The sequence below is a fragment of the Rhea pennata genome, chromosome 1 (assembly GCF_028389875.1).
Source record: "Rhea pennata isolate bPtePen1 chromosome 1, bPtePen1.pri, whole genome shotgun sequence".
NCBI classification, from domain to species: domain Eukaryota; kingdom Metazoa; phylum Chordata; class Aves; order Rheiformes; family Rheidae; genus Rhea; species Rhea pennata.
In genome coordinates this window covers 88,461,943-88,489,626 of record NC_084663.1, presented here as the reverse complement: position 1 = coordinate 88,489,626, position 27,684 = coordinate 88,461,943, and the positions used below count along the sequence as shown (strand labels likewise).

The 27,684-nt window shown below is 38.7% G+C and overlaps 1 protein-coding gene across 2 annotated transcripts in view; it reads left to right on the top strand.

Annotated features, from left to right (window-relative positions):
* The window catches only part of GTF2E1 (general transcription factor IIE subunit 1), a 55,509-nt gene that overhangs the window by 1,471 nt on the left and 26,354 nt on the right, over positions 1 to 27,684 (top strand). For both annotated transcript variants that reach the window (XM_062595080.1, XM_062595072.1), the window contains exon 2: positions 7,327 to 7,804. In XM_062595080.1, the coding sequence (XP_062451064.1) occupies positions 7,357 to 7,804 (448 nt within the window). In that variant the 5' untranslated portion in view covers positions 7,327 to 7,356. The remainder of the gene's footprint in view (positions 1 to 7,326; positions 7,805 to 27,684) is intronic.

Genomic DNA, 27,684 nt, shown 5'->3' with positions numbered 1-27,684 from the left:
ATCCACAGTAGGTACATTAGAGCTATTTTGGTATACCATGATGAGCTAAATCTTTTCCAAACATATTCCTTTAATTATTTGTCTTACTTTTTTCCTGAATTTCTTAAAGTCAGACAATGTCTTTCTGAGAGTGTAGTCTTTGATACTAAGCATGGTGTTCCAGTTCTCACTGAATCCAGGATGCTAAGAAGGATTGCTGCTTTCTTCCCCTCAGACTTCCAAGAGGGATGTTGGGTTAAGCCAACTGTACTGAAATCACAACTTAGGCTTGATATGTTTGAGAATACCCTTATCTCCTTTTTTTTTTTTTTTTTTTTTTTTTTTTTTTTTTTTAAGAGAGAGAGAGAGGAAGGAGGGGGGAGGGAAGCCCACTTGGAGAACCCTACCAGTTTGCTATGTGAGGACCAGTGCTGGGAAGTCTCCAAAACAGTGGTTGTGCTCCCACTGTTATGTACTTAAATGGCATTGTGAATTGTGAGGGTTTCTGGTATCCACAGTTAAGATGTTCTAGTGGCTTCATGGTACAGTTGAATCGTTTAACATCTCTGCCCTCACCAAATGTGGAAAGCTTACTCTTTCACATCCCTATGGAAGATGTGTTTACAGCTGTCCTACAGCTGGAAACTGTTAATGATTATATACATTTGAAGTGCTTCTGAATGTTACATTTGTGATTATATGTACATATATACATTCCTTTACTTAAGTCTTGTTCTTGGTATATGAGATTTAGACTATGAATATGAATGAAAATTACATCCTGAGCTTTCATTGTACAGTATCTACCTTGCAAGGTCAGGTGTTGTTGCCTGATTCTGTGAGAGTCCATATATTCTTTTTACTTGTGAAATGAAGTGAAAATGTCCTCATTCCAGTGAGGCGCTTCAGCATGTTCCCCAGCCATTTTGTATGCAGCAGCATGGTTTTCCATCTTAAAATCCGCGTCTTATTACCTTGTAGCTACCTAGTTTCACTTTATAGAATACCAAAAAGAAGATGGGGTTTTCATGAGAGCAGGTCATTCATTTCCCCCTTAAATTATTTTATTTTATTGTATTTTTATAATACTTCAGGGCAAGTCTTTCAATGAAAATACAAGATATCACATAAAGATTTAGTGCAGGAGAAAGAGAGGTCTGCAGTGTTCCTGAGGTCTCCAGGGAATGGAATTCAGTAAGCTTTTGGAAAAACACCAGAAGATATTAGGTTTGAAACTGATCTGGTATAAAACAGTTCTGGGTAAGAATGTATTGTGTAGCTCCTCCTCCCCTTGAAGAGGAAGGGAACAATAGTAGACCTCAGAATGGAGAGTTTGTGCTATTTTCTGAAATGGACAAATAGCTGTTACTGTCTGAGGTTAGAGGTTAGACTGTACACATTTAAAATCTTGGTGGCATGTCTCCGTGCCATAGTTCAGAAGATTGTCTCCTCTTCCGTTGGTTGAGAGGATTCAGAATCAGCTCTGTCAGCTTAACCTCATCATCATCTGGAAGACAGAATTTTAAAATTTATTAGAGTAAGAGATTTAAAAAGCAGGATCTGTGATTGCTGATGTGAGATACTGTGATATACTGACTCACAGAAGCCTATTACTTTTGGAGACCCACATCTGCAGATGAGGGATTCTGTCCTTATAATCTAAATTTGTGAAGCCTGAAAAATGAATGCAAGAAACATAGAAAATCAATAGGGAAAAGTTACGATGAATGATTTAGCTAAATTAATATGAATCAAGTAATGAGCTGATTACTAGTCCTTCAGAACTCATATGTAGAAACTGCTGACAGAACAAAAAATATTTTTTTTCCTGAGTAACTTAGTGGTGTAAATAATCTTTTACCTATTTTTTTTAACCTTAGAGCAAAAGCCAACACATTTTTTTTTTCCTAAAAGGATGAAGTCCGATGCTGAAAGGTTTAGTTAAAGTGCACTAACAAATTAGATGGGGGCTAGAGGGGGGAAGAGGAATAGGAAGTACCTTCCCCTCCTTTTCCAAGCATGAAGGTAGACACAGCTTTCTTGCCAATCTTGCAACTCTGAGTTTCTATCTAAAAGAGATCTGGGGTTTTATAGAGGATTTTCTTGCCCAAATGAATCTGAAGGGTAGTTTGCATTGTGTTTCCATGTCCTGGTCTTATAGTGTTTACCTTATCAAATACATGAACAGTGAGACTTGATTTATTAAAACTTCTGGTAAGGTTACTGGTGGAATCAATGTAACTTTGAGGCTTATGTATTAGAACAAGATAACACTAACGTGCTGCATTGGATTAAAGTTCGGGTTGATTGGTTGACTTGCATTTTCACAACTTGTTTTTCTACTCCCAGCTGTATTGTGGCTTCTAGGTATTGTCTTTCTAACGTTTGTTGTCCTCTGTCACAGCTTTAATCTGGAAAAACAGGAAGAAAAGCAGATCAAACATCCTTAGCACAATTCCTGTTAATACATGAAAGAATTCTTGAAATCTCTGTGTGTGGAGAGGAAGAGTTCATTTGCTTTGATGTTGCGTTAGCAAAGTCCTTATGATTGGAGATGTTCACTCAGTTGAATTCCTGGCTACCATATGGTCTCTAGTCTCCAAGTTAGCAAATGTGTGTTTGCTCTCACAGTCACACTGGCTTGCTCTCCTTCTGTCTGTTTGCTTTCTGACGCCTGAGTATGCTCTTTCAAGAACCAGACCTCATGCATTTTACTTAGGTTGAGGTACAATCTCCATTATGCAGGTTGAACCCTGAGTTTCTTCACCTCACAGATCTGGTTCGATTTTGTAGCTGTAGCTTGCTCTTCTTGTATTCTTCTTCAGTATTTTATCTTTAGAGCATTTTTTTTTAATGGACAGATATTTAGTGTTACTATTTTACTCTTACAGTGTACCTTCTTATAGTCTACCTTCTGTATGTATCCCTAATAATGAATTGGATTCAGTTAATTACCCAAGCAATTCTGAACAGCTCTCTGCCTCTTTTAGAGTCAGCCTATGTTTAAACTTTGAAATCTTTCAGTCAGATATTTGTGAATACTCTTCTGTCTAGCATCGTTTATTAATGGTGCTGCAAGTGCTTAGGCTGTGGTGGTTTATCTTGGCTATTGTTTTCCTTTTTTCTTTCTTGACAGTATCCCTGCTGTCATACATTGTTATGAAACAGATCCACATCCATTAAAAGGTTGGTAGGAGGTGTTATTGTATTTCTTGGCACACCTAATTAATTCCAGCTTGGCTTACTGCTTCTGTGGAGGATGAAATCAATGCTCAAGGATTCAGTGGTAAAGACTCGCACTCTTAAATTTGAACTGATATTCTTGTGATTGTAATACTACTTGTGAGCTTGATCCCTGTCCATCTTGGCTGGTAAAAGGTAATAAGGATTTGCTGGAGATTGTACTGTAACCTGGGATTCCTAGTGGGAGGACAGCAAGATGTCAGATTCTCCTAGAGAAACAGATCCTGCCTCAATGAGACCTGTAACAGTGTATGTTCTCTCTGATGCCATTTTGTGTATCACATAGCTTACCTGAGAATGTGATTATCAAGAAGGCTGTTGTGAAATACAACCTGCATCATAAAGATCTTGTTTAGCCCTTGTTTTTGGTCAGTTTGGCATTAGGCCTCAATATAATATAGAAGCTGGTGATTATAGAACAAGTGTCCATACTAATTTTCAGAGCTAAATAAGTGATCTTGCACTACATGAAACTCATGTAGCAGAGCTTGACTACGTTGTTCACTGATGGCTGGCTCCCCCCCCCTCCCCCCCCCAAGAACTTCTGCTAGGCAATTCAGCTGTCTGCTGCAGGATTTAGAATTTATTAATCAACTTTTCAGAGTTGGGGTTTGTTTGCATATATCCCTGCCTGGGGGAAAAACAGTGTTCAACTGAAAGAAGGTACCCAGTATTACTTGAGGATATAGAGGACTCGGGACTAAAAGCCTCCAGTGAAAGGAAAGAGATAGCAATTATGTACAATACCTATTGTGTAAAAACTCCTGGTCCCACTAGCTAGTAAAATTGTTTCTAGTATTTGATACTAAGAAATACTAAGTTTCTAACTGTTAGTGAAAATCAAGGGAAAAGTGCACAAACTTAAACAAGTTTTGCTTGTCCTTTGCCAAGTCCTCAGTAGGTCTTTAGTTTAGTTTAAGCTGTTCAAGTGCATTGTTCATGGAATTGTACCTTAAACCTGTTTTAAAAGTTGCACCTTATGTGGGAATCTGCAACATTCTTATCAGTGAGAGTCTTGCACAGAAAATGCTTTCTACCTGTGCAGGTATCCAGGGTGAAATGTTCTTTTTTTGAAACTGCTTTTCTCCTTTTTTTTCCCATAAAAAGTGATATTTTGAAGGTCACTATATCTCCTATGAGATGTTTTCCCAACCTTTTCTGCAAGAATGTCTTAGGGGACAAAGGATTGGTCAGGAGAGAGGATTTTTTGAGATCTATCTATCTATCTAAATATTTAGAAAGTGTCTTATCTTTCAAAATTTGACTTCTTTAGTCTGCTTTGTGGGGTGCCATGCTTTATTAAAATAGTTGTTTATATAAATTTTATGCTGTACCTAAACTCTGAATAAATACAATTAATGAATTTGAATAAATGAAAGCCTCCAGCCAGATTCTGCATTCACATTGTTTTATAGTATCAGTAGGTTCCCAGTAGATTCTGTCAAAAGTAAGATTTAGCTTTAAGTGACAGTAAGATTGTTTCTGAAAATCAATTTCATTCTGCTAGTATTTTTATAATGCTCTTTATACAGATTGGCTTAGCATTTTAAAAATAGTGTCAAAGTATGGCTATCTATGGCAAGACAACCTTTATTCCTAACACTTCTATCTTTACCAACTGTAACAGGAAGTTCCACAAAAATATTGTGTTTTAGATGAACCACTGTAACATGTAGAAGAAACAGTTAAATGGCTCTAGAAGTACTTGTTTTGTGGCTAATTTGTGCCATGATAAGTACATGTTAGTTTAGTTTCTTTTTTGGATAAGTTAGAAATAGATGTACAAGAATTGTTCTCCTCAAGCCCTTCTCAGCCTGCCAACCAGCTGAATAGGATTTGGTCTTAAGTTAAAGGGAACATTTGAAAGAGGAAGGATTTTAGAAATGAACAAAAGCAGTTTTTCTAATTGAAGGGTGGAAAAGACAGGACAACTTTAATTTATTTAACCACTGAGCTCCACAATACAAAGTCTAATCATTTTGCAATTGTACTCACCCTAAATCTTGTGAAATACAACCTGCATCATAAAGATCTTGTTTAGCCCTTGCTTTTGGTCATTTTGGCATCAGTTTGTCTGAGGACTAGCCTTCCTCAGCTGCAGAAGAGGAGTGAGAGAAGAGAGTGGGGAATCAAGAAAAATAAAGCATCAGTGGGTGATGTTTCTTGAAGGTGGGTTCAGTGGAGTGTGGTATTGTTGCACAAATAAAGCAAATTACTGAGAAAAAGGATTAGAAGTTTTAAGTAATCGTAGCTGATGGAAGTTAGTCAACAGCTGCCTAGTTAAACCTTGAGCTTGGTGATTCCAGGGAGCTGCACTGTTAGTGTGGAGACCATAGAAAACTTCTGTGGTGATTAGAAGTTTTATGGTAGTGGTGAAAAAATGAGACTTCATTCAGATTCATTTTTCTATTGTCAGTCTCTTCCTTTATTTGAGACTTGATTGCTGGGGAGTTATGTATTCAGTGTGTAAAACATCTAACAGATGTGAAAATTGAGAATGGCAGGATTTTACTATTTATTAGTTCACCAATAGAAATTGTTCAGTGTTGAAGGACAAACAGAGCTACAGAGTTTCAGGTTGTGTTCCTGTCCTATTCTCCCCCCCCCCCCCCCCCCCCCGCCCCCAACAGTTGAAGGATCTTTTTGCTGAAGAAATGGTTATCCATATCCTAAAGGAGTATAAAAGTTGCATCCTGAAATAGGAGACTTCAGTTTTGTGTGAAGAGTACCTGGAAATACTAACCTCTGAATCAGTGCTTCAAAGACATCTATAATAGTCCATCTTTATCTTGAACCTTTCATACGCTGAAGTCTTAACTGCAGGGTGAATGAAGGGGGAATTTTATTATTGCTTACAAATTGGTAATCTTGAAAGAATAGAGGGGAAAATGCACAAGCCACCTTGTGACAGCATGGTAAACCTTTGCTCTGTGCCTTATCATGCCATATTGAGTTGCTTCCTTTTCCACTGGACAAAAATAATTACTTTAGAAGGGTTGCTGCTGAGAGTTGTATGCTAGGATTTGGTTCTCAGCTACAGTTTCTTGTATCTGTGAGAGATGTGACAACAGAATGAATTCCTTGCATGATGCAAAAATGCGTATGTGGTGTACAAGGGAGTATAATTGCCATGACAATTTATGCCACTTTATGTTAAACTGAAGAAAAATGAAGTAGAAATACATTATTTCTTTAGAAGTTATTGCATTGTCACAGACAGTACAGTAAGTTTTCATGAGTAACTCAAAGGATACATTATTGACCTTTCTTATGCTTCTAACATTACTTCTTTTTAACAGATCCAGCCCTTCATGTTGAGCAAGTCTTGATCTTTGTTTATTCTGTTATATTATCCCTAGGATTCTAAGGCCTGAATATAAGACACTTTAAATGAGGGATCAGCCTTCTGGAAGGAAATGTTTGTTCATCTAGGATCAAGGCTGAAGCTCTTTGTGATGTAGTAATTCATAGTACTAATAGTTGTCATGCTGCAGACAGTTGACTATAATCTGTTTATCAAGAAGTAAGTAATAAGCTCATCTTTTTTTATGGCACATCTGGGAGCCTTTGCTGAATATATACCCATCTGTAGTAGCAAGCTGTCCTTGCGGAAGATCTCTGCCCAGTGATATCTGAGGAACAGAAGCAGGCGAGCATATTTTTAATGTGATCTAGTGACATGATATAGGGTATGGGACTGTTTTTTTGGATTGTTTTAGGACCTTTGTTCTTGTAGCATTTTTCTTCTCTCTAGCTACAAGTCTCAGCAGGTCACAAGGCTGTCTGCTGGAGCTCTAGCTTCAAGATAGATTTCTTATTTCAACTCCATTGGTTCTGTTGGGTAGTACAGAAATCTCCCAAGCCTTATGGTAGCAATTCCTTGCGCTTTCTTAAATTTCAACCGTTTTTTTGTGAATGAAAGAGGCCTCATTAAGAGGTTTCTAATTTTACTTTTGTAGTGTTGACATTATTAACATCAAAAGAGAACTTTCAGGGCTGGAAAAATGGAGATGGAAAACAACCCTTTTCCTTGTCTGTAGGTAATTGAATCAAAACTACTGAGATCAGAAAACTAGCTAAAAATCTGTATTTTTTTCACTGCAGTATACATGAAGCTCAGGATCTGAACCTGATATGACTGACCCAGACGTCCTCACTGAAGTCCCAGCAGCCCTCAAACGCCTTGCCAAATATGTGGTTCGTGGTTTTTATGGCATTGAACATGCTTTGGCTCTGGACATTCTCATCCGGAATCCCTGCGTGAAGGAAGAGGACATGCTGGAGCTCCTGAAGTTTGACAGGAAGCAGTTGCGGGCTGTCCTCAACACTCTCAAGGGTGACAAGTTCATCAAATGTAGGATGAGGGTAGAGACAGCTCCAGATGGCAAAACCACCCGTCATAACTACTACTTCATCAACTACCGCCTTCTGGTTAATGTAGTGAAGTACAAGCTGGACCACATGAGGAGAAGGATTGAGACCGATGAGAGAGACTCCACCAATCGCGCCTCTTTTAAATGCCCCATTTGCTTCAGCACTTTCACAGACTTGGAGGCCAATCAGCTGTTTGACCCCAGGACAGGTAAGTGCCTAGCTGACAAATAGCTTTTGTTGTCTCCTTTGTTGTGCAGGTGTCAGATATGCAGGAAATGCAGATTTACATAGCACTGATAATTCTCATGAGTCCTGTGGGAGCTAGGGGGCACTATGTTTCTGCAGGTGCTAAATGTTTGAGCAACATACATACAAAAAAACCCAGATACTTCAAATCATTGCTGTGACCTAATAATGAGCAGTTGCATTTTGCTGCCCCACTGGTAGCTGAGTTTTGGTGATGGATGCAGTAATTTTTGAATAGTCTGTACAGGCAATTAGTGATATTGGTAGAATGCCTGTAGAAATGCTTGAGTGGCAGTGGAGGTCTGTTATCACAATGAAATTCAAGGCAGAATAAAGCAGTCTATCATTCTTATTAGCTGACAGCTTTTCAATATAACCTAATCTTGCCTGCAAACAGTGTGGCTTACTGGTAGTTTGCTGAAAGGACGTGTGTGTGTGTGTGTTAGTTGACTGTAGTATGTGGAAAATCTGTAATTTAAACATGAACATGCAAAGAGTAAGTTGTTACTGTTTAATTTTCTTTTAGCTATTTCATTATACTGTACAACCTTGTTTCCCCAGTGTGCTGCACTCTCATGAAAGTTATATTAGTCTTGTTCATGATTGTGAATAAATGAATTTTTTTCCCCCACAAAGTATGTGCCTCAGTGATGGTTCATGTGTGCCTCTTGCATATGCATCTCGTGTATGAAACCAGAGTCTTTTCTGAGTGACACTGTATACTGGGGCAGTTGAAGTATTTTGCATCTTTGCCAAGGAGGAAAAAAAAGAGCCGCTATGAAGTTCCCTCTGTTTTCACTGACTGCTCAAAGCAATAAGATGTGACCTAATGAGTTCCAACTCTCTCTACTCTAGTCAGGGGTTACTTTGAGTGGGAAGATGGGGGTTGGGTGCCAGATGTTCACCTTTTTAAATTAGTTTCTTTTTTCTTTTTTATTTTGTCCAATTTTACTGTTCTTAGAGAAAAACAAGAAGAACTAAAGTCAGTTCACAGAAATATTGGCACATGGTGCTTTGTGTCAATTACCGTAGTGAGAAGCTATGTAAATTCACTGTGTAGTGGGTTTGAGGCCTTTAGAGTTGCAGCAGATGTCTGATCTGTTTTGGGGAAGGAAACATGCCTGCTTCCAAAGATCAAAAGCTGTGCAGCTCCCAACAGACCTGAAAAGCACTAGAGAAGTGGTTCACCAAGTCAGATGTTCTGTGCTGCTGTAACTCGGCAGAGCTCTCTGAACAGAAGTTATTGCCTCGCGGGGCACCCAAACCAGCAGTGTCACCACGGATTTTCTATACCGACTACTGTATTACATGCGGTCTTTACAGTGGTATCTGCAGTCACAGGTGTCAGGCCCAAGGGGAACAGTGCTTATGCCTTTTCTTTTAGTAAGGGAAGAGCAGAGCCTGTGCAGAGCATAAAAGTAGCTGGGCCTGCGAAACAACCATCTTGTGTTGTTGGGAGTGTAAGACAGTCATCCCGTGAGGACCTGTAACACCTCCATAGACAACTTCTCGAGGGCTACGTTGGCACTGAGTTCTAAGAGCAGAGAACTGGCTCTTGAAAAAGGTGCAGAAGACAGTAATGTTGGGAATTAACTTTGACAGCAAGGCCGGATGAGTCAGTCTGTAGTATGGGCACTGTCTTGCTATCTTCACAATGCAAAATCAGTCAGTGGCACACTTTTTTTGCAGTTACACTGTTGGAAGGGTCAGATGCTGTTTTTTTCCAGTAATTGTCAGTAGGTTTCCGTCTGTATTAAAACAGAATAACCAGTTTACATTTTATTTCATGTCAGTAAGAATATATTTGTCTACAGTTTGCAGCCTCTGTTTCTCCTTGTGTAACTTTCAACATCTAGACAGTGCATGATGATGCTGTTGATTCTTGGGATCTTTCATGTGGAATACCAGTTTGGATGGGGCTGTCTCTATTTAAGGGGTCGTAGTAACTCCTTCCAAACAAGGAGGTACCTGCTTGTCCTTTCCACTCTGTGTAACTCATTGGCAATTTTAATGGTGAAAATGGCTGCTTTATGTTGCAGTAGGTTGTGTTGTCCACGTGGATTTTCTTTTCCTCTGGAATTCCGTATTAGTGAAGAACTAAGATGTTGGAGAACTTCTGGACAAAGTATCTAGAAGCACCAGAGGTTTTTAGGCAGTGAGTAGCCATACTTTTTCAAGGATGTCTTTTGCCCTTACCAGTGCTAGCATAAATCTCTCTCATTGAAACTCGTGGCAGTCCAGCTGCTAAAGGGTAGCTGAAAGCCGTATGATTTTCAGTCATAGTTGATCTGAGCTGCTTCTGGACTGCAGCCGTGTTGATAAAGCTTCATGAATTAAAACATCTGTGGGGCTCAAGTTCTTCAGTCTACGGAATAGGTAGAGCGTGGAAAGCTTCGTCTGCACTAGGCTGCATGTAAAATGGCAATCTGTTGTTAAAAGGCATCCAATTTTATCTGCTCCTTGGCTTTTTCCATGCCGTTGTCTCTCAGAGCTGGGATAGTTTAGATTTCCTTGTTTCTTCTGTTTCTTTCCTCTTCACTAATTGAAACTCCGAAGCAATCTCTGCTGTTGTAGAATGAAGGAAGGGCTAGAAGGGGGATTTATCTCTTTTTCACTTTTTTATCAGTAATGGTGAAGATGTTTTCAACATCTGTCTGTGCCAGTAATTATTCTGCAGCCATTTGTGAATTAAGAGTGCTTGTAAAGTCTGTCCATGACTTGAATTTGCAGTGCTCTTTAATTGTTACACAGCATCTGTGTCTGTCTCTAGACTTAGCAGGTCTGCTTCATGTAGGTGACAGGCTGTCAAGTGGAGGGTTTTTCAGCTCTGTATTTTACTCCATTTATGAATAAACTGAGATGTTTATTTTTTTTACCAGAAGTCATTGTTATTGAAGTATTTGAAGGGTGGAAGTGTGTCTGCTGAGAGAAAATAATTCATAGCAAGAAGGGCAGGCTTTCAGGGCACAGAGACATGCTTTGGGTATTGTTCATCCAATTTATTAAGAAGATATTTTTGAGCAGATAGGCAAGTGTACTTGTCCTCTTAGTGTTGATGCATCTTAATTAAATGATTCTGTATGTGACTGAGAAGCAGGGATGAGAAATGAAGACTTGTAAAACTTTTTTTTTTTTTTAAACTCCACCCACAAAATCAAAATCTTAATTACCCATGATCTGCTTGAACAAAGGAACAGTTGATTCATTGTATTCTCTGAACATGGATGAGAGACAGCATTTTGTTCAGGCTTTTTTTTTTTCTGTGAAGTTTTTAAGGAGCTGCAGAAGAATCTTTTCCTTAATCAAATTGTTTCTACCCTTCACTGTGAAGTGCTGTAGTGCACCTGTGCTATTTTTCTGCCTTCTCTGTTCCTTGATGTTGTGAACTTTTTTGTCCGAAAACCTCTTGTCATGTTTTCTCTTTGCCTTTCTTTTTGTCTTCTTGGAATTCAAAGTTAAAAACCTGGAGCATTTGTAATCTTCTAGGCCAAATGACTTAAGCAATGCAGAAGTTTTGTGCTGCTATTCTGACTTGGACAAATGGTGATTAAAAATTAACAAAAACACATTTAAAGCTTTCTCTTGGGTGAATTCTCTTATTGAAATTCTGAGCTGTAACCAGTGGCCTTTATACAGTAGGATTAGGCATTACTGTAGAGGCCTGCAGTGATGATTTAAATGTTGCATCTGTCTTTCAGGGCTTTTCTCACACAAGAAGGTGAATATTGTAGAGTCTTTCTATGTATGTGAGATGACCCTTCTTTCACTCAGCTAAAAATGCAATTAAAAACCATGTAGGTTTCTGTGGTAGGTTGCCAAAAGCAAGGATCTCTTTCTTCAGATGCAAATGAAAACCCTTGTTCTGGAACTATGCATGTATGTGGTTTATGGCAAACAGGTTGAAGTGTCTATTGTCAGACAGAAGTCAGTTGTCAGGTACTGTTGCCTAAGTCAAGTTATAATCTTCTTTGAATCATTAAAGCAGAGAGAGAGTAAGTGGGGGAAGAAATAATGAAGGATCACAAATTTTAGGCTGAGTGTCACTAAAGTAACTTTAAGTGTAGATTTAAAGTAGTGTAATTGTCTTTTTCAGAGTGCAACCTCCTAGTTTTTAAAATAACTTTACAGTATTTTTTTCCATCCCCTTTTCTGCCATTGAACATCTCAATACAAAACTCCCCCCAAAATTTATTATACAGTCAAGTTTGAACAAATTGGTACTCTTAAGAAGTTCAAGGATAGTATAGAATGTTAAAAGAAACTGAGCTGGTGAAAGTGAAGGTGAAAGAAAGTCTTGCTTCTACCTTAGCTAACAAAGGGATCTTTTCAAAAGTAAAAAATGTGCAGTGTGTTGGAAGAGTCATTTTACTGTACGATCAGTGAGTGCTTTCCAGCTCTAAGCACAACATGCCCAGGTCATGAGTTTTGGACCCATCTATTCTAACCGAAGAGCTTAAATAGATCCCCAGATTTCACACTTTCTAGTGGTAGCTTTTACTGCTGCTTCTCTGGAAGCAGTACTATTGTCTGCTGCTTTTAAAGACAAGTAAGTGGAACACACTGTGCTTTTATATTGCCAATGTTTATTTTAGAAAACAGAGCTAAGAAGAACTTTGATTCATGGGGTTGCACAGTGGCATCTTATCTATTGACCTTCCAGCACCTTTCATAGGAATTGCTGCAAACTGAATTGTTACACTGGACTGACAGTTCTTATCAACTTTGGGAATGCTTTGAGATCTATAGAAGGAAAAAAGGAATGCCACATGAATCAAGTGTTACTTCTAGTCTTGAATTTCTGATGGGGTGACCGGGAAAGAGAAAAGATTCTGTAATCTTCCCAGAAGACCCTATTACTGACCATTACCTCTGATTTGTGGTGGTGTTTGCTTTTTGACCTATACTCTAATACTTGGCCACTCTGTTGTTGTTTGTTCTGCACACATGCTAGCAGCTGTTTGCAGTTGTCATTGTGCTGAAGCCTCATGCAGGTGGAAAGCTACAGCTGGACCTTTAAACAAGGTAAGGGCTGTCTCCTGAGGCAGAGATGTACACGAAATAATTTAATTGAAGAGCAGTAAGGGAAGTCAGATGTTAAACACACATTGCGAATACAACTGCTGAACTCTAGCTATTTCTAGACCTTGGCTGACAAGAGAACATAAGGGACACTGGGTTTTCAGGTGTTTTGTCTAGACATAGGATATTACTTCATCTCTCCCTTATGGAGACCTATGGGAAGAATTTTTTTCCTCTATGCTTTTAGAAGTAGAAACTACTTTTAGTAGTTGGCCAGTTCCTGTAAAAGCGATGTAAATAACTCAATACCATCACATAGATTGAATTTATTTTTAAGATGTTGGAGAATAAATGTGCACAAGTATATTCCTTTTCCCTTGCAAGTTGTGTTCTTTGGAGGGCAGAGGGGAGGGATGTGAGAAGCTGCATTTTCTTACCCAGTAGAGGGTGCTGCCCTCTTTTTGCTATATATACAGATTTAGGCTGATGAATTTGTTAAATGTTACCGAACTGGAAGTTATTTTCATGCGCTCTGTTCTGTAGCATGATTGATTGGGTCTGGCTGGGGAAGGTCTTTTTGATCTGTCTTGTTTTCATACCCTAATCATATTTGTAAATCTAGTGTGGTCCTAGAGTAGATTGTCAGATTCAATGTCAATTTGAAAAACTGTGTGACTAGAAACTGCAAAAGAGAGTAAGATTGAAGTGAAGAAGTGAGAAAAACAAAATCCCACAGTGAATTATATTGACCAATATTAAGCTCTGCGGTTTGGGTTTTTGTTTTTGTTTTCTCGTGGAATGGATTTCCTTTGTTAAGTATTCTAAATACCAAACTGCATAAGGATAATTAGCAGGGTAGCAAGGAACTTGAAGTTAGAAAGCAAATGTAAGGAATGATGTAGTAATTTCTTTTCTCTGTTCTCCTTTTCTGCCTTCTCAATGTAATTTTCCTGCAGTCTTGCATTTTTCTTTAATTTCTGTTACTGTGGAGGACAATACAGATGTTAATGGTGAACTGTTAACTACAATTGGTTTCTCTTGCATGTATCCATACATTAAATTTCCTTGCCATAAAATTCAGTTAGGTAAGACTTGAATAATAGTGGGAAGGGGAGAATGGAAGGTATATGGGTAACATGAATTAGAAAGATGATGATGTTAGGCTGTTTTTAATTGTGATTATAATTATTAGATCCTTTTGACATTACTGGAAATCATAGCAGCTACCTATGTGCTTCCTCTTTGCCTTACTACAGTTTACTCCTGGTTTGGTGAATGGTTTTGGATACTGCTATCCTGCTGTTTGCGCATGCATGGTAATAGTAACATACTGTGTATTTGAAACCCTTTCTTACTCTGTTTGCTGATATTATAAGCAGGGAAGAAGGGATTAAAGGTGGAAATAAGCTTTGTAGAAAGGAATTCAAAGGGCTGTGTTTCATTTTAACTCTGCATGTTTTTACTTTCAGTCCCACATATGCCATTTGTGTACTTCATGGTAGAACTGCATGTTAGAATTGCATGTAATGTGTTCAGAGGCTGTTTCTCTGTTGCAAGGCAGCTTAGACTACATGAGGCAGCATCTATACAGCTGAGCTTCTGTATGGTTTGGGCCCTGTTACAGATGCTAGAAATTTGACTAGTCTTTAATTTTATCTTGATTTTTGTGTATTGACTTCTGGAGCCACTGTCGTTTCTTCTGATTGCTTAGCTTCTCGCTGTGTCCCAATGAGCTCTTCAGAACACATCCATCTTCTCTTGCTGTTTTGAATTTCCACTTCCTCAGGCAAATTCTGCACTAGCTTCAAATCTTCCTCCTCTGATTCAAATTACTTCTGAGCCTGCCCTATATATCTTGTTAATTTTTTCTTATACTTTTTCCTTTTCCCTGTTCCCTTGTCTTTTCTTCTGCAGCTCTTGTGTTCATTTCTGATACATTCCTTTTTCTGTTCTCTCCCTTTCAACTATCAAACAAAAATCACTAAGAACCATTTATTCCATGATATATCCGAGCAATGTAGTCACTCCTTTTTTTTAATGCTGTTGATTCTTGTCCTTACACTTCAATGACTTGTAGAACAGGTGTTCTGGATGGCTCTGTCTACAGTGCACTGCTATGTATTGTGCTATTTAGTATTACTACTACAAAAATTTAAAGGCTTTACCAGGCAAAATTGGGACCTAAAAGTCATCTGGTAAACTGGCATACCAGAAACTTGCCATGAAAAAGAGAATTTGGGGCAATTCAGTTTCAAACAACTTCAGATTCTCTGAAGGTCACTTTCTTTTTTTCTTTTTTTGTAGTTAGCTTTCCAAGTATATACAAATCCAGCAATGTGATTTTTTTTTTCCTTGACTTTACAGGCATATATTTTTTTTGTCTGTGCTGCCACGCAGAGCTTCTGGCAAACACCAACAGAGAGAAACTGCCCATACTCTGCTCAGTTTTTTTCTCTGTTTCTATTCAGACTTCTGGCAGAAGCTGCAAGAATATTCCTGTCAGCTTTGCTGTGCTTCAGCTTGATAAGGCCTGGAGCTACAAGGAAAGAAGAACTGAAATACACATATTGCATACTTTTTCTGAAAGCAAGAATTCTCTTTAGAATGAGTTATGAGGGATGTGTACATTATCTGTGATTTGAACTCATTCATTTCAGATTAGATACTGTTCTGAAAGATATGTTCTAGTCCAGCCACAAATTACTGAGTTTGAAGAAATTGCTGAAGGTAATATTAGGGCCTGTGCTGTGCAGAACATCAGGCTGGAGAATTATAAGGGCCTCTTTTTAAGGCAAAATCAGTGACTTCCTAGAGCTGTGGCTTACAGAGTGATGGCTGGCCACCTCTTGTATTCTAAACTGACCTTTCTTTTTATTATTTAGAAGGCACAGCAAAATAAAAATCTGATAAATGCACGTCCTGACTTACAGTATTGATACCATATCTGTCTAGGGAGCTCTTACCATTAAAAATGCAGAAAATATTTGCCCTTCAAATAAAGAGCATCACTTTAACACTTCTCTTGGCTTTGAAAATCCAAATAGATAACAGCAAGAAGGTCTCTGATTTGCTGTGAACATTGCTAAATCACTTCCAGTGATCTCCTGAAAGCTAGACCTGCAACATTCCTATCTCCTACTATGTGAACTTGCTGTTCTTTTGAAGCTGTATGCCTGGTAATACCATTTGCCAAGTGTGTCATCCCTTTAGGCACGGGTATCTGTTTGTAAGTCAGATCAGGAGCACATCTAGAATTCTACTGCTTGTGGTGGTGTTGCTTGTACTGATGGATGCAATTTAAGTGCCCCAGCTGGTATTTTGGCCCGATCTTCTTGGCTGAAGTTTAAAAAGGAAAGCCTAAAGTCTTGAATTCCTAATTAACTTCTCTGAGTATTCCTGGTGTCCAACTGCTATGGATAAGCAGGGAAAGTTGTAGAACAGGAGGAAAATCTTTATCAGGTCAGAGCAGCTGAGACTGTGCATATGAGCTGAAGCAAAAAGAGCTACTACTGTGAAGAGGAAAGGATTCCTTTCTCTTCCATTCTTATACTGAATATAGATTAAATCTAGCACTTCCTAGCCATTAATATTCACCTGTTTCATGCAGCCTTTTGTTTTGGAACTTTTAATTTACCCTTTCAAGAAGTGTTTTTTGATGCTCAAGAATTCTGTTACAGCATCTTTAATTTATTGGGCTAAAATTGGCCAGCATGCTGAGATGAATGAGTAACTCATGGTGTTCCTCTAGGTAATATCAACTGGTTCTGAGGGTGTTTTTCTTTTTTAAGATATAAAATGTTAAATTGCTTCCCTTTTCTAATTACAAACTCTAGTCAGCAGGAAGGAAAAGCTGTAGCATGAAACCTAGATTACTGTTATTTCTGTGTAATGCAAAGGCAGACTTTGTGTCTTGCGAATTCTCTGGAGTTCGCTACCTAAACTGTGCCCAGGAAATAAATACATATGGACAGCTGTTTGCATAGATCACAAGTTACTATCAAGTTGCCATTTCACAACTGAGTGAGTTACAGCACTGTTACACCCTTAAAGCACCTTGCGTGCTTCATTCTCCATTGATCCCCCTTGTGGCCTCCTTGAAGAGCTTAGTAGCTTGCGTCTCATCCCATGCCTCTTACTTCCTGGTGGCATCCTTTACCACTATGCTCTAGAGAAGTGGGCTTCAAACTGCTTGCTGACTGGGCCCCTGAACTGTCCTTGCATAGCAGTACTTAGGCCTTGGCCTGAAAAAAGCTAGTGTATTTCTGTTTTTTTAGTTCTGTATCGGAGTAATACAGCATGATGTGTTTTCTCCTTAAGTGCTGTTGTCAGGATAGAAGTTAGAGGCTCAAGTGTGTCCATGCTGTACTGAAATATGTCTTGCAGTGTGCAGTGCAGGCCAGGTGTGATACTGATGCATTATTAGTGTTTTCTGGGTGGTGAGATATGGTTGTATTTTATTTAAGGTGGTCAAAAATGATGATTCATAGTTCACTAACAATGGAAATGGTCATCAGTATGACCCTTATTGAGTCTATGAATAAGTCTTGCAATACTGGGAAGTAGTTCTTACTTGTTTTGAATATTTGGAGTCATAAAAAGGATTTTACAGTTTTCTGAGGATGAAAAATAGGTCCTCCAAAATAGAAGTAGAAATGGTAACATCCACCTTCTGTTTCAAGTTCAGTCTTTTTTTTTTTTTTTTTTTTTTTTTTTTTTTTGCTAGGAGCAATGGCTTGGGAAGGCCTAATTTACAGTATTTCTGGTGAAGTACTCTGTTCGTTCATTTTTTTTCCATGCCTGAATTTGAAAACAACTATAGGAAAACTAGTTATGATAGGAAAGTGGAATCTTGTATTCTTGCGCAGTGGAAACTGGGGTGGGAAGAGAGTCCTTCTCTTGCTACTTTGGTAAAGAACTTTTAATTTTCTTGGATGTTCCCCCCAACCCCACACCCCCAACACACTTTAAAGGCATGTATTCTTTTTAGCAATGTGCTAAAAAGGTCAAAGCTGGTCCATGTTGCTACTTATTCTCTACTCAAGTTGTATACATTTGAATCTTGGTATGTGGGCTTGGCAATTACCCTTTCCCACTAATCTATTACATTGTCTGAAAAATTAAGTTTTCCCTCTGGCAGTGTTCAAGCTGCTCTTTCTGTTATCGTGTCAGTACAGACCTAATGGATGTTCCAGCTTATGAAGAAATATCAACTGTATGAACGAGAGTTTAAAAACATGGGGTTTCTATAGTGATCTAATCAGCTGTGCTGCAGGGGTTGCAATGAGACAACGAGCATATAGCTTCTGCTAGCCAGCTTTCAAAATTGCCAAGTATTGAGAGTCGAAGTTGCTTGCAGGAGAAGAGCAAATTAGAGTAGGTGCCCTGATGGAGATGCTTGATATCTGGCAGTGATGCCACCACCGTACATGCCAAGCACATGCTTTTTGCAGTTGCCACCCCTCTGTGCCCTGCCATCTCGAGATTTGCTTCCTTTCATTTACTATTTATGTCCCCAGCTGCCAGATTCAGTCTGGGCCTTGTATGTGGTATATAAAGCTGAGGTTAGCCACAGCAATCTTGAGTTGAAAGCAGTATTTGAGTTCATTTTAATAAAGTGCTGGTTCCTTGTAGCAAGATGGGAGACAAGCTAGAAGTTTGACAGCTGGGTTTCTGAAAGAATGCAGACCGCAGGGAAATTGCGTACGCTTAAGCATTTCGGCTAATTGTAACGTCAGTGTAGTGCATGGAGAAGCATGGTCACAGCATTTAAGGCTTGTCTAGAGTTTTTAGAGTGGATGACAAAGTTACAAATAGAAGCAAATGCTCTTTGTTTCTGTTAGCTTTCTCTTGAACTACAAGAGGGCTTAATCTTCCACAGTTTCTGAAGCAATTTTATGAGCATAAATGTGCGAGTTGGAAAATCTTGTCTCAAACATACTTTCTGAACCTGGACACGTGGCCTACTGGCAGCCAACTCAAGTGGCTTATACTTTGGTTTTCCTGCTTAAATGTGGCCCAGTATGCATGCCTATGGCAAAGTGCTGGGGAGCGGAGGGAGAGAGGAAGGGGAGGAGTAGAAGTGCAAGTTGTAGAGACTGCTTTCCTGCTCGCAGCCTGTGTGTTGGTTGACGTTGCTTTCTTTAATCAGAAGTGCAGCCTTGAGCACATCTAGAGTTTACACAATTGAAATGAAGAACCCACAGGATATGCCAGTGTTAGGCAGATAAAGCATTTAAAATATCTGAAGGGACAAAAATGTTCCACAAGCAATACTGCTATTTCTGTTTCTTGCTAACTGTGTTTTCTGAGGAATAGATGCAATTGGGAATGCATGTAGGAATATATTTATTGCTTGCTTTTTGTTGAGTCCCCTTAAAAAAATAAACCCACAAATAAGATCAGATGTGTGTGCATGCTAGTTACAGTACAATTCTAAACATGAACATTTGACTGAACTTGTTGAAAGTTTGATATTGGATTCATTAAGTCATGACTGCATGAACTTACAATCATTGTCAAATAGCATAATTCTTTAATTTTTTACTGAAAGAGGGAAAAGACCTCTGAATTGCAATTCCTTCATCATACAGTTGCACTGAAATACATTTTTTCCAATCCTGCTTTAGCTATTCTAGTAATTCAGTATAGCCACTGCCTTCAGGAGAATCTCCTTCAGCATACAAGGCTTTAAGTCTGAAGCACTTTGTCCTGTTGCACAGAACATTTCTTTCACTGTAAGAAGCAATTATCCTTCTCTCTTCGTCATCCCCTTGACTGTGGGCTGAAACTGAACCGGAGAAAACAAGCTATGCCAGGAGTCTCCATACTGACACTCACTTGCTCCCTGGCAGTGTCGTTTTCAGGAGTTTCTTTTCTACTCTGCTATATTAGATTACCGGTCTCTGTGCTTCTTCCTCATTCTCATTGTACTCCTTTTTAATTAAAATGCTATTCCCCTGTCAGTGCTCCTCAAAAACAAGCAGGGGAAGAAGTGTGGGGTTTTCTTGTTTTTATTGTTTTGTAATCGTGTGAAAAGAAACATATGGGCTGAATGTTTATTCTGTTAAGGTCTCACCAGTTAACAGAAATAGTTAATATTTGAAGGAAACAATTCTGTGGTGCTGTGTTGGTATGCAGATAAAAGAATTACTGATTATACTGCTGGAGGATCAGCTTTTTTTCTCATCTAGAGGTAACAAGCTTTCTTGCTTGAAAAATACAAGATTTGGGAAGGAGGAAACGGGGGGAAAAGAATGGGAGATAAGAGGATCACAAGCACAGGACTTCATTTCATAAGAAAATAAGCAAGCAGTCTACTTTCCACCTATCCATTTTCAGAGGGAGGCAAAAACAAGAAGCATGAAACCCACTTGGTGAAGATTTGCATTTCAAAAGGATTGGCAAAGCTATTACTTCTCTCCACCAGAGATGGCAGGGAAAGGCGTTTTGACAGAACACAGCATCCTATCTTCAATGATTAAAAGAAATCTGGGTGTAGGAAGGAAATGGGAAGCTGCTTTGACATAACAAGACAAAGCTCAATGTGTAATAGCTGAGAAAGCCAATCTAACATTGCATCATGGAAGATTTTCCCCTCTTCATGGTCAAAAAAAATTCTTCCTTCCTCCTGAGCTGTTAAATAATTCTACTTTCACTCTCCTGCTTGTTCCTCTGGACTAAATGTGCCTAATAGTTTGTTGGTTGTGCTTATACTTGAAGCTGAGGCAGACTGTCTTGTCTTTGTTGTTTAGTCAGAAATTGTATGATCCAACTTGCTGTGTTCAGACCAAGAAAAAAGGTTAAATTTTTCTGAAAATGCTCTTACGGACAGGAAGGTGAATGTATTTAGCAGTTGTGCTGCAGAACTGAAAATAAATGCTGCCGTTTGCGATTACGGGAATACTTGAAGCATGTAGTTTTAAGTTGCAAACAGATGATTAGCTAACTTACATAGTTCTCTAGAGTTGAGAGGAGAGAGGCCTTTTTACATTTCCATAGTAATTTCACTGAGCTGGTGAAACTGATAAAAGGTGTTCGCTTGTCTTCCGTCAAGCGTAAAAAGAAGTAGATGCAGGAACTTGCAGTGAGTTGAGGACAACGGTGCAGCTTGACCATAAAAGACAAAGGATCAGGTGATGTTTGCCTCAGTCAGGCTGAAATGAAGAGATAACTATTATGTAAGATAGCTATTGCTGCTTTGTGATCCAAATCACAGGAATATAGGACCTTAATTGTTGAGAAGAGACCCTGTCAATTAAAAACATATGTATTTTTTTTTTAATGTCAGAAGTTAGTAACTATCATAATTAGAGGTTGATGCATACAAGAATACATATAAAAGTATTGATATAAAATCTTTAAAATATCTGAAAGAAGCTAGCAAAGAAGAGGACGTAATAGTCACCTACTGCTTTATTTGACTTTAAGCTAAAATTTTTCGTAAGAATTTGGGCTGTTGGTATTTGGTGTAATCTTTTTGGGCAGAGTATTGAAGCATTAAACTTGCATCTCTGTGTTGAACACATAGTTAAGCATCCAAATAGTTTTTGTATGAGCACTGATTATTGGATGTGCAAGTTTGAATGTTTTGGCTTGAGGAATGTGTTCATCTGTGTCTAGTCTTTCCTCTCAGCAAAGGGTCTTGTCGTTAAATTCTTTATTTTGATCCACCATATATAAAACCAGTAACTTGTAGAACAGGCAGGAACTTGCTGCTCTCAAGTAATGAAGGCCATTCTGCTCCTCACTAGTTTAATATTAGGCTTTCAAAATGAAAACCTACCTAATCATCATTTGAATCTTAGCACCTTCAATTTGAGTATTTACCTGTTCATGCATTGTCAAGCATGTGGCCTTATGTGGGGACAAACAGCTTCAGTTGTGGAATCGGATGTGGCTAAGCCTGAACTTGATCCATGCCATGGATCCTCCTAAACGTTCCTTGGATGACTGCTTGGCATTTAAGATCTACAGTAGAAACCAGCAGGTTGATGCACTGGGCATGAATTCCAGAGATTCCCTTCTGCTGCCTTTCATGTATGGCTTGATGGTTTAGTACTTTGGTTCCCCATCTTCAAAATGGGAAGTACATGGCACCTTTGCTTCATGCTTGCTTGTTTTTTATTTTTTTTTCTTTCCTAGCTAGACTTGAAACTTTAGAAGCAGAATATGTTTAGCTGAGTGTTTTTGTGCAGGTGTCCAAATCTGTGTGACTGAGCTTATAGATCCCATTGGATATGAACAATAAATACAAGTAATGCCTTAGAAATACTGCTGAGCTTATTAGTGTTTAGCACTGTTCTAAATTTTCATCTTTGCAATTCATATTCAACTGGAAGAGAAATTTATAAACAAGACGCTTTTAAAATTTCTGAGATGTCTTTCTACTTTTTGTTTCTTGGATTAAAGAGATTATTATCTTTGGCAAAAATGAGTCTTTTATGCTCTGCTTCTTTCTCTTCTGAGTATGGATGATGAGTTTTATCACATTGAGGTTCATTGTTGCACTGCTGCTATTCCACCTGTACAGGAAAAGAGTAAGAGCTTATTTCTTAACCCCTTTTTATTTGATTTTCAGGTTTTAGCTCATTTATACCAAATAAGGTTGAATACAAGTTAAAAATACCTTATTTCTCTTGGAGAGGTACTTTGTTCATCAATCTACTTGCCTCCTTGGCTTGCGCTAATTCTGCTCAGTCTGACAGAAGCCTTTGTGGTACCAAACATGGGTATGCACTTGAGGAAAGGCAAAAGCAAAAAACCAGCACTGTGCGCCCTCTATTTGAAACTCCTTGTGAGAGCTGAGGGATTTGCAGTTAATGGCAGTATGTTTGTTTATAATGGATTTTGGGAGGAGCATTAAGACACTAAGTGTCCGAATGTTGAGAGACAGGAACATCAGTTTTGGAAATCTGTGTCTAAGAATACACTTGGATTTTTGTTTTCTCCTCAGATCACTGCCTAGATAAGAATGTGTGACAAGAAACATCTGAAATAAGAGAAAGTACATCAGTAAATATATAAGCTGTATGAAATCACTTTCTTTAATGCTAGTGTTTGCATGTAGGTATGCTCTATGATTTCTTAGTGTCAAAACAGACTTGTCAACTTGTAATGACTCCTAGTTTAAGAACTGCTGTCAGCTGTGATGTGAAGTCTTTCAGTACATTCTGTGTGATATGCTTTCCCTGTTCAAGTGATAGCAGTTAAGCTTGGAGTTATTGATCTTTATCAGAAGCTATCTTATTAGAGGATATCACTTGTGGTATAATCTCAAGCACAAGAACTCACTTGGATCTGGTCTGTGTAGGTCCTTAAAAGAGCACCAATGTTGCAGTGTGTAAATGCTGAGGAGTGGAGTTGTTATATTTTGTTTCCATCCCTATTCTGCTAATCTGAGGGCTCGTAATAGTCTTTCCTATGCAATGTTCAGGAGAAGCTAAAGTGTTGGTATGGGTGAATATTATAAAAGGCCTGATACTCTGGACTTTATTACTTCATCTTGTTGTCTTCTATCAATTTCTGTGATTTAAGACAGTTTTGAATTCTAATTCTGCCCTCTACCAAGGATTTGCCACCTTTTGCAGTTTTGTGTTGCTAGTACATTGCATGTACATATACCATTCCATGATCAAAATCTTTAATGGAAAGTATTAAATAGAAGCAAACCAAACCAGGACAGACCCTTGAAATGCCCTCTCAGTCTGACAGCAAACTGTGAGCTATTCTTTGACTGTTATTCTTCATGAGTTATGCAATTATTTTACGATTAATCTAGACCATATTTCTTTAGTTTGACCATATAAGACAGTTGGAACCCTTCTCCCTGGTTCCCTAGCCCCAGTTAAAACATATTGCCTCTCTTTTCCCCTGTATCCTAGCATCTCCAAAGCTTTAGATTGGGCTCGCTTCTTACTTTCTGTAATTACTCCCATTCAGTTTTGTCCATATCAGAAAATTCTCCCTCCAACTTTTTGTTTTCCTGGAGTGCATCATGGAGCATAATCCCCAACAGAATGAACCGTGAGTCCTTATTCTCCTCCTCCCTTCTCCAAACCCTGCAGGCATCTTGTTCACTGTCTTCATAGTTGTTTATCTCTGCATTGGTTCAAGGTAAATGTTATTCATTGCTGTGCTGCCAGCAAGTACATAATCTTTTGAGAGGAGGCAAGAAGAGAAAAGGCCATCTAGAGTATTCCTGGAGCTTCTGAACTCCCCCTTCCCTTCCAAGGATATGTTCCAGTCCCTCGCCTGTTGTCAAGATCTTTATCTTGAATTATCTTCTTGTGCAGCTTTACATACTAGTTTTCTGAATATGTTGAAGCCTACTTTTTTTATCTATTATCACCTCTCATGGGTGTGTATGTATATATATATATATATTTTTTGATACAGAGCATCTTTTTTATTTCAGGGTTAAATCAGGCGCTGCATTTATTTAGGAATTTGAAAGGCAGTGTTTTGTGGTCTTTAGAAGACTTGCATTGTTTTTAATGAAGTACCTCAGAATTTTGCTGACAACCTTTGTCAAATCTGTTCCCCCCCCCCCTTATTTCCAATGTAATCTTCTGTCTGGCTTTCTTTGACCCTGAAGTAAGTTGTTCATAAGTGCTGCATAATTTCTTGTGAAATGGAGACACTTCTCTTGTTTTTGACCTGTGTTACCATGTTTTTGTGAATCTCTTTGGATGTGCATCAGGCAGACAGCAAACACTAAATGAGGCTGGATGTGACTTTTAAATGATGAACTGTCTGAAAGGGAGTCCTTGGACCATGCAGGAGAGGACACCATGCAACTTTGTAGTGCTGTACTTCATCTTGTGTCCAAGGAGATATGTAAGCATTTTGGTTTGGGGTTGCAGTGATAACAAGTGGTTGCTTTTGTGCCCTCTTTCTGTTCAGGTATCTGCCTTTCAAGGTATAGTAAGTGATTGGTGCAGGTGCTAGTAGAGCTAGGTTAGGTGATTTGGGGTTTTGTTTTTGTTTTTATTCTGTTCGCTTCATTTAGTTGTAGCTCTAGGGCAAAATAGCTCTTGATTCCTGTGTGTTCAAGTGGAAGCAAAACAAATTGCTTAATTCGCCAGATTGTTGTGAATTAGGGAAAATTAATTTGAAAATACTTAGAAAAGTTAGCTTTGTTAAAAAGGAAAGCTAGTGCAAAAGCATAGAGAAAGACCCTCAATCTGAGTAGGAGAAGAAATTTTTGATAGAAATTTTTGATAGAAATTTGCCCTGGAAAATGAAGTATGTTAATAAGAAAAGAAGCAACTGAGAATACCTTTTACTACTAGCTTCTCAGACACACATGTTCTAGCAGGTGAGACAATACGGACAGGGAAACTTACTGACATATTGGACCCCAGAAGAGTTACAGCAGTGAGAAAAGTTACAGCGGTGATGGGCATGTAAGATCTAAATGGAGCTTTCTGGCTTTGATTGAGAACCGTGGGCAATAAATACTCAAACATCAGAAAATTGGCAATGTTAGAGTGGAATTGCAACTTTCTTCTGTGTGTGCGTGTAACGTATGCAAAACCCTTTGTTGTAAAAAGCAATACAATATATTGTTTACTGCCTTGTCAACTGCATTTGATGGTTGTGCTTGCACTAAACTATATTTTCGTGTATAACATTGAAATGTGCTGGCACTTATTGGCAGCAGAATTAATTATTTAAAAAGAACTAATGATTGTGTCAGTGTTCTTCTCTAATGACAATAACTGACATTCAGGGTTTTGGTGGAGTCTTAGTTATACATGTGTATAGACATGTGTATCTATCCAACTTACATGTTCATAATTAGAAATAACTTGGTGACAAAGCTAAGATTGGCTCTGTGAATTGACTCCCAAATTCTCATCCTCAGAGAAAACCTGAAAGTTTGGAGTATATTACTTTCTCTTTCAAGTCACAATCTGAAACTGTAAATCCTCTCATCTACCTCTGGTGCAAAATAACAATTAGAGTGGCACTTTTCATGAGTTAGTAAAATGAGAATAAAAGACAGCTTGGGAAGCTGCAGCTAACACTTTTGCTATTTTGAAGACTGTGGAAGGAAGCCGAAATTAGTCTGAATGCTAGTTTTTTTTAATACCTTTACAAGGCCTTAAAATGTTCAGTAATACAACTGTATGAATGAGATACAGTTGTCTTCCAAACAGGAGCGTTGATACTAGGCGAAGTATTCATCTCTCTCAACTTAAAATGTTTATAGACTGAATGTCTACACCTGAGCTTGTTATCTAGGCTTTATTAGCAGTCAGTAGTGTTAGAGAAGCACTTTGCAAGCAGTTTGGCTCCTAACGAGGCAGACATTTAAAACAGTATATAGTGTTCTGTAACAGGGCTGCTTTGCCTGTTGCCTGTAAAGGGAGCCCTGTAGCCCATATGTTAATGCCTGTGTTGTCTAAAGTTCAGTAGTAAGAATCCCCTCTGGATCTTACATACTGTCTGAATACTAAGCATGCCAAGACTCTGGAGAACCTGTTAAAATGGTTAAAAATTAAGCTCACAGATGCTTAGATGTATGTCAGACTCCTTTTATGTATAGAGCAGCTCAATCCAGGAGAGGCACTCAACTGTTGTACAAAAATAACAGGGTTTCATTTTCATTAAAAAGAAAGGTGTTTGTTTAAAAAAACTATTTAATTAAAAAAAAACCCCTACCTTATTCTTAATGTTTTTTATGCCAATTGTTGTTCTATTTCACTTGTTTTATCAAAAAAAAAAAAAAAAAAAACTTTTAACAAACTGAGACCACAAATACCTTAACCTGGGTTCTGGACAGCATTTTGACAGGGAAGGTGGGTTTTGGTAACCTTCTACATCTGCAAAATTGTCTCTACTACTGCAACTGCTTAGAAGTGCAAAGGATCAAGAATGCTACTGGTTTGTGGTTGTGAGAGTGGTGTTTTAAAGTAATGATCAATATCCTTAGTTAAATGAACTCAGGTGGAGATAAGTTCTCTTTTTAAATCAGCACATTCACTCTATCCAGTCACTGGAAGGGCAAGTATTAGCCTTACAGCATACCTTCTAAGTCCTCCACTGTTAGGAGCAATGGAAAAGAATGTCAGGATCAAGAATTCCTCATAGAAAATAACTTCCAGTTTTATATTCTTCACCTTTCAGTCTGCATCTGTTGGAGCCTGGGAAAACAAGGCAAGAACATCAGGGGGTGTTCTTTGCTGCAGTCAGATGCAAACTGTTGTGTAAAGGTGAAGAACGCTGCTTTGGCTTTCGTTTAAACAATTTAGCAGATAGTGTGTATCAGTGGTATGTGTAATGCACTGGTGCACTCACTCAGATTCTGTCAGTTATTAATTAAAATAACATTATTGGAGCTAATACAAGAAGGAAAAAGGATAATCTGCTGTCCCTTGGATGCTGGGACCCCTGAGTTGTGCAGGACAGACCTCCGCTCGGGGTGCAGCATGCTGAGCAGACCCCAGACACCCATGGAGAAGTTTACTGACATTATGGCCTTTAGAGCTCTTGCAGGATTTTCTTAGAGGAGAGCAATTCTATTTATTTCTGATGTCAAGCAAAAGGGTGCTCATATGAGAGCTTGCTGCCTCACTTTAAGATAAAGACAAGGACACACAGGTGGTGTAGTTGGCAATGCCAAGCAGGAGCTGCCTACAGGCTCCTCTGTTATGATTTAGCTGAGTGAATTTATCCTGCAGCCATAGGACATGCACAGCGCAGCACAGACCTGAAGGCCAAGTGCTGCGCGCGCTGCGGCGCAGGCTGGCACCTACTCAACTGTTACATGGAGCGTCTAAGCCCTGAGTGTACAGTAGCTTTCTGGTGAGGACCACGAGA